The 7,500-nt window shown below is 41.3% G+C and overlaps 1 protein-coding gene across 1 annotated transcript in view; it reads left to right on the forward strand.

The window, feature by feature from the left end:
• Nucleotides 1-7,233, forward strand: part of LOC138975207 (stabilizer of axonemal microtubules 2-like) — a 12,834-nt gene extending 5,601 nt beyond the window's left edge. Inside the window, exons 4-6 of the mRNA XM_070347862.1 lie at nucleotides 1,378-1,464; nucleotides 2,718-2,962; nucleotides 3,360-7,233. Of these exons, the coding sequence (XP_070203963.1) occupies nucleotides 1,378-1,464; nucleotides 2,718-2,962; nucleotides 3,360-4,115 (1,088 nt within the window). The 3' untranslated portion in view covers nucleotides 4,116-7,233. The remainder of the gene's footprint in view (nucleotides 1-1,377; nucleotides 1,465-2,717; nucleotides 2,963-3,359) is intronic.
• Nucleotides 7,234-7,500: the final 267 nt, after the last annotated feature.

Below are 7,500 nucleotides of genomic sequence, written 5' to 3' on the forward strand. Positions count from 1 at the left end.
GCTCTTTTCTCCCAGTTTCAATATTAGCCAGTCCAGGGGCTGTCAAAAGATTTAACAAATAAAGAGACGGGCTTGCGCAGTGATCTTAAAGAGGCTCATGCATAAGCACAGTGCCACTTGCCATAGCAGCAGTGTTGGCAGTCAACAGAGCTCTGGGGCAAAGATTGAGATGTGCTGGGCAACAGAGAAAACATTGACACCCGCTGATAGCTGTAGGCACCAAAAGACAGCCTGATTGAAGAGGGTTCTTTGTGCATTTTTAATTCAATGCTGGTTGCCCTTTCTATTCACCAGAGCACAGCTAAAGGAATATTTGAATAACTGATCTTGGAGTGTAAACATGTCTCTGTGTTAAAAGGCTGCAATTGTAAAACAAACTTGATGAACATGCACAGATAAGAAGATATGCACACATATAATCATGAAGTCACTGTAGTTTACTGAAAGGAAGACAAACTAATTGGTCACTACACCAGAGATTTATTGAACATAAAAACCGACCTGTACTTACAAACAAAAACACAATAAGACATAGGAACAATGTTTGATAAAACCAAATTGCTTGTTTTTATTTGCTTGTTTAGTTTTGACAAACAATAACAAGTTGTATGTCTGTGATTAATGGAAACGAGTGTTTTCTCAGAAACAAGTATGTGTGTGGTTGGTAATAAATAGGTAAAAGACAAATACAAATTAAATGAATTATTTATTGAGTTAAATTAAAATGTGTGAGAGTGAGTGAATTAATAAAAGTATCGATACATAAATACACCCCCAAAAAACATTACTTAATAGTAATTATTACGTATTTGCCCAAGTAGAAGTTCAATGTTCATCATATTACAGTCAAACCTGTCTATAACAACCACCATATCGACCGACCAAATATGGTCATTATTGATAGGTGATTGCTATAGAAAGGTGGTCGCAAAGGCAGGTTCAACTGTATGAGATGCCCTTCGCTCTTCGGGATTAAAAAAAGGTGACATGCTTAAAACTGGTGTCAAATGTCCTTGAATAACAGTAGCTTTTTAGAATACTGAAGGCCAACCTGTCTGATGAATCTTAATACATAAAATGCAGCTTTTTCAGAACAGAACAAAATAATGGAAATAAGCACTGCATGGTGTAGTGAATTTTGAACAGTACATGTACTCATAACATTTTGACAGCACTGTTCTGTCAGTTGTGATTTGTACTGTACGTGCTATCAGGCATTATCCATTCAAGGAAGAAATCGCAGAGATTTGGATTGCCTGGCTGTGCACCCTTTTGTTCTCACTTTTTTTTCTGTATTTTTTCTTTCTTTCTTTCTTTTTTGGTTTTTGTTTGTTTTAGTGTATGTACATATACTAATTATTCTGTTTTATTTTTCAGAGAAACGTGTTGACCCTGCAAAGGCCATCAGGCATGATGGACAACGACAGGTGCAATCTAAGTTTGAAGGAGAGCCTACCTACACTTGTGAGTCATCAGTTCTCTATGCACTTTTCTTGATCTTACACTGTTGTACTCACAGCTTTCAAAATGGAAAAAAAAAGAAAAACAACAGTAAAACGTTGTGGCAAATTATTTAAACAAATGATATGCAATTAAAATTAAGAAAAAAAGAAAAATATTGGACAGATGGATCACTGTCGTAAACTTTAGACAAAACTCATCATCTGCCGCAAACTTGAAACTGATTTAATCACTGACAATAAACGATTTTGGGAAATAACTCCGTCAGGTTTGTATCGGTTGTGGAAGAGTGATCTTTCCTTGCAAAACCTCCGTGCCAAACATTGGATGGGCCATGAGTCACTAGTGATGGGTGTGTCAAACACATGTGGACAAGAGTACAGGTTTCCGACAATCCCCTTGCTAGTGATTGGCCCTTCCAATGTTTGGCATAGGTTTTGCAAGATAGGGTCATGCACTCTCCAGTAACACATACAAACCCGACGGAGTTCTTTTCGGAACTCGTCTATTTACATAATAATCTCCAACATGGAGAACATGTTCACTATTCACTTTTTTGATCCGTATCATTACTCATAATGCATTGCTGTAGTTTGTTTGAATGTGCAGACTTCTCCCTCTACTTCTCATTCACATGTCACACGTTGCTATCCGTTTGTTGATCGTCCTGTGTAGTTCTTCCACAGGCCCGTGCACTTTGTCCTCAAGGCTGGTCGGGCTTGGCCAGATCTCCTCCCTCGGCTGGTGGAGGTTCCTACAATCCTGGAGGATGTGTTCTGCATTTTGTTCTGCTGCGCTGCGTGGACAGATTGAAGATGGTACCAGTTGGATTCATCTGTGCAGATATTGGTTCGGATGATTGTGGCCTGTCCTCAGGTGAAACTTGACCACGTGGTCTGGTCTGGACAGTTGGTGGAAACTGTCTGGTGGTACTCAGGGTCTGAAAATGAACTTGATGATTGTTGTGGTGTGCATTAATTGATGATCGTTTTGGTGTGCAGGATGTAATGAGTGATATTCAGTGTGGTTGGGTGGGTGTGTTTGTCTGTCTGTCTTTCTGTCTGTCCATCCATCCGTCAGTCTGTCTTTGTGATAAATGTGTTGGCACATGTGTGTTTGGGTGTATTTTATGTGTATTTGCTATCCTGCATGCATGCGTTAACATTCATCACCACACCCAACATGCCAGCTTGTGCATGCATGAGCATTTATGATAAAATCATGAGCACAAAGCCTGTTTGTGTGTCTGCCAACAGCTGACTACCGCAATTGGGACATGGGCAAGCCAACGAGGTTTGGTCCTCAATCAGCGTGGGAGCCCCCTAAGGACAAGTTTGAGGGCCAGAGCACCTTCACGCGTGATTACCGCCGTTACAACGAACCTCCCCGCCAACCTCTGAGACCCCATGATGGTGCTGTTATGTCAGACACACCCTTTGATGGAACCACAGGCTATAGGGAAGAGTACATCCGCCATCCTTTGGGAGCTCGCTTTGTCAAGGTGGGTGATTTTAGTTTGTTGCTTTTCCCCGGACAGTTATTGGAAAGACGTCAACTAACAGAACTTGCTGTTTGTTCCTCATTGTTATATTTGAGGTGTGTATGTTCATATGAACGTATCATAGCATTACGCAGCAGTAAATCGATTCTACGACAGGAACTGTGATTCTACAACAATTCTGAATGATTAGATGTGTTAAGTCAAGGAAAGGCTAGACTGCTAAGATTGGCAGCTACTTGAAGACAATTAAATGATGATGTTTAGTTATGATGATGATTATGTTATAATTACAGTAGCATAAGCATACAGGCAGAACACCTTTTTGGGTGATTCAGGGAATCAGTGTTGGCAGAGTGTCAGTTATTGTAAGAAGAGTCTTTCTGCTGGTGTGTTTCAGGAGCGTGAAACGTACAAGCCAACAGGTGTGCCCATGGATGGCTTAACCACCTTCACTAGAGACTTCCGCGGCCAGCCAGGGGAGCTGACCAAATCCTTCAAGCCCAACGGGCAAGCTGCGATTTCCGACGCACCTTTCGAAGACGGCACCACCTTCAAGAACGACTACCGCAAGTGGCCGGCAGAGCGGCCCTACCACCACATGCCCGACCAGTACAGGAAGCCTGAGGGGGACATGGACATGAACACCACCAACCGTATCACCTACAAGCAGCACCCGCTGCAGCGCCACGCCGCCATCAAGCCTTCCTGCGGCCGTGTGATGGACGCCGGCCAGTTCGAGGGCATCACCAACTACACCTCTGACTTCAAGCCGTGGGAGATCAACCGCGTGCATCCCACGATGAGACCAGAGTACCAGCCCAACGATGCACCGTTCCAGGGCATCTCTACGCAAAAGGCCCACTTCATTCAGCACCCTGTCAACCTCACGCACAGCTTCAAGCCTGCAAACGCTGCCATGGCCAGCGGTCCCTTCGACGATGGAACCATGTATCGCATGGAGTACGTGCCCAAGGCCACAGAGCCCTGCCCTGCGGCCGTACTGGAAACCGCCAGGTCCAAGTTTACCTACGTGGAGCAGGATACGCGAGGCCACAAATTGTACAAGCCCGTCTTCACCTCCGTCACACACCTCAACGGGCAGATCAACAGGGGGGTCTCACCCCAGCAGCTACCTCAATTGGCTGTGGCTTAAGCACGATATTAAGACACTGCCCTTTTCCTGTGGCTTTTCTTGTCTTACACCAATCTGTCAACTATTACTTGTACCTAATTCCTTCATCAACCCCAAATTTGACTTGTTTCCGTCCTCTCCAACAAGTTTTCTTGTACTCTGCCCATGTTTCCTGCTTGTCTGTGATAGCTCAGGCTTCATCTGCATTTCCCTAGCATATTGTGTCAACTTTGGTTTTGGATTGTTTGAGATATGTACAGTGTATGTATACTAATCTGTTTATGTGTACATGTACATATTCACTGTGTATGATAGAAGGGCATAATAGCGTGATGTACATGTGTTACCTTTGAGTTAATTACTGGAAGATTTAGTATTTTGCTTGAGCACCAAACATTTCCTGGCTTAGTTGTGCTACATGATATTGGTGCAGGACCTCTTCTATCTTCTCATGTGTCAACTCATAACTATTGATTGTTTGATTTCATAGAGCTGGGTTTCATTTGGTGCCTTTTCCACTTTTTATCAGTAATGGTAAGCTTTTCTGTATACAACAGTTTTAGATTCTGCGGTCAAATGACAATTATGAGAACCAAATTTCTTGCTTTTGGTGCGTAACTTTTTTGATTTTTTTGTTCAAATGATAAAAATCACTGAGGAAAGTAGATAAACACTGACAACAATTGAGGAAGTTCCATGCAAGATGCAGTCATAGATGTGCCAAGTTTGTCTGTTGTGTATGTCTGTTTATTTTGTTATCTGTGGAAGCTTGTTTATTTTGTTATATGTGAGAGTTTTCGGGGAATGCTTCCAGTAGGTGCTGCGCATGCAGTTTGTGAAAAGATGGGTTTGACTGCACTCATTCTAGTGTCAAGTTGATGAAAGACGAAACACTGTGCAATGCTTTCCGTTATTGTTTGAAATGCACACTCAGCTCTTTGTGTCCAGACGGTGGACTTCAAATATATCACACAACATTGCGATGGATGTTGTATTGAACACAATCACATACAAAATCCTGCTTGGTGCCGACCATGTACATGCAGCTTTCTGTGGGTCCAGGAATCTTTTGCTAAAAGAGCGTTTCAAAAACAATCTTGGCACGACTTGTCAGTGTGCAAGTGAAGATTATAGAACAAGATATTCACTATCCTTAGTTGTTTCTTTCAGGTACTTAAAAAAAACCAAGCATTTTTACATGGCAGATGTATAAATGATTATTGTAGTTTTACTTTCATTTTGATGGATAAAAGTTTACGGTGTCCTTGTTTGTGTAATCATAAGTATGGTTGGATTTAACGAGAGAAAAAAGAGTATGCGAAACTACGCAGTGGCACCATGCAGAAAAACGTTTCATCCCCATCTTTACAGAATAATTTCTAAACTCCAATGTGAATGACATTCAATGTATGGCATCCCTTGAAAGTAGAATATAATCACTTTACAGTATACCCCATGCCTTCATTCACTTTGCTTCATCCCTACCCCTGCAATCACCATTAAGTTGCAACTAGATAGTGCACACACATACACCCACCATCCCAAGCCCTATCTCAACTTCTATGTTTGACACGATATTTCGTTTCCCCTTCACGCAGATTTTCGAAACCTGATTTTGGTGTTGGTTAGCACAAGATATGTGGCAGTGAAATTGATGTTTGAATACCAAAGAAAGAAGAGTTGTGCCATCTTGCACTGGGACATGGACAGTATCCTGTTTTCAGTGGTCATCTTAAAAGCCAGACGACAACAGCGACAATCATTGTGAATGCGAATGAGGCTCGCAATAGGTACTGACTTATTTTTATCAGGACCAAATGATTGAGCTAAAAATTGTTTGCATCTGGCTTCAGTTCGGGCCTTCATGTACCTGCGAAGGGGAATAATTGGTTTTGGAAGATTCCTAGTTGTCAGAATTCCAAAGGGGCGGGGATGTAGCTCAGTCGGTAGCGTGCTGGATTTGTATCCAGTTGGCCACTGTCAGCGTGAGTTCGTCCCCACATTCGGCGAGAGATTTATTTCTCAGAGTCAACTTTGTGTGCAGACTCTCCTCGGTGTACGAACACCCCCGTGTGTACACACAAGCACAAGACCAAGTGTGCACGAAAAAGATCCTGTAATCCATGTCAGAGTTCGGTGGGTTATAGAAACACGAAAATACCCAGCATGCTTCCTCCGAAAACGGCGTATGGCTGCCTAAATGGCGGGGTAAAAAACGGTCATACACGTAAAATTCCACTCGTGCAAAAAACACGAGAGTACGTGGGAGTTTCAGCCCACGAACGCAGAAGAAGAAGAAGGAGTCAGAATTCCATTGCATGACTTTATATGTACGAGTTATGGATGAATCTTACGTTTTGTTGTCTCCTCTCTTTTATTTTCCTCTCATAGCTGCCTCAAACTCTTCTCCCCTATTTTGACCCACCCATTTTTCTGAAATGACTCGAGTGTTAATCCAATTTCAGAGTATTATTCAGCAGCATTCAATGTTGTTGTCTAGTAATTACAACATTACTGATGCAAGCTTCACTCTTATTTCCATACCCAATTTTCCCAGTCCTGTTATTTTCAAATAGGATACATTTTCTTCCCTTAGATTTTTTGTTATGTTTCTGTAATATTTTTCATGGTCTTGTTTATATCGCTGCTTCAAATATTGTAAAGAAATGTTATTATTTTGTTTGGAAGAATGACTATCATTTGAAATTTCATTTAAAAAAAAGAAATAAGGTGCAGAAAATTGTTTCTTGTAAATGTGGAAGTGTCTGTATATCAAAATAATTCAAGACTGAAGTCAAATGTAAATATATATCACACTGTCAAAAGGATATATTATGTTAACTTAGTTGGCGTGATTATGCTGATTATGCTGTTGAAATGTAAATACAATTAAACCACAATGTATATATTGAAAACACTTGACACAATCCCGTCCACTTTGTGCAAAAGCACAATATGTTTATTGTTACTTTTCATGGGTCCTATTTTACTTTTTACTTTTGTATTTTTAGATATATACATTTACAACTGATAGGTACCTTTGCTATCATTTTAGTAAAAACTGTGATTCCATTGTTCTAACAGTGGATTGTACTTGTCTGTTGCTTTATTTGCAATAAAATAGATATTAGATACTTTCTGCTTGGGGTATATTGTTTATGATTTCTGTCATTTTCCCTTTTCTCTGTGCATAGATTGGATCTTAGCTCATTGTTGATTGGATAAGATCTCTCTCTCTCTCTCTCTCTCTCTCTCTCTCTCTCTCTCTCTCTCTCTCTCTCTCTCTCTCTCTCTCCATCACTCACTCACGCACGCACACACACACACACACACACACACACACACACACACACACACACACACACACACACACACACTGCACTGACAAATGCACACACATGCTAAT

The sequence above is a fragment of the Littorina saxatilis genome, linkage group LG1, assembly GCF_037325665.1.
Source record: "Littorina saxatilis isolate snail1 linkage group LG1, US_GU_Lsax_2.0, whole genome shotgun sequence".
Classification (NCBI taxonomy): domain Eukaryota; kingdom Metazoa; phylum Mollusca; class Gastropoda; order Littorinimorpha; family Littorinidae; genus Littorina; species Littorina saxatilis.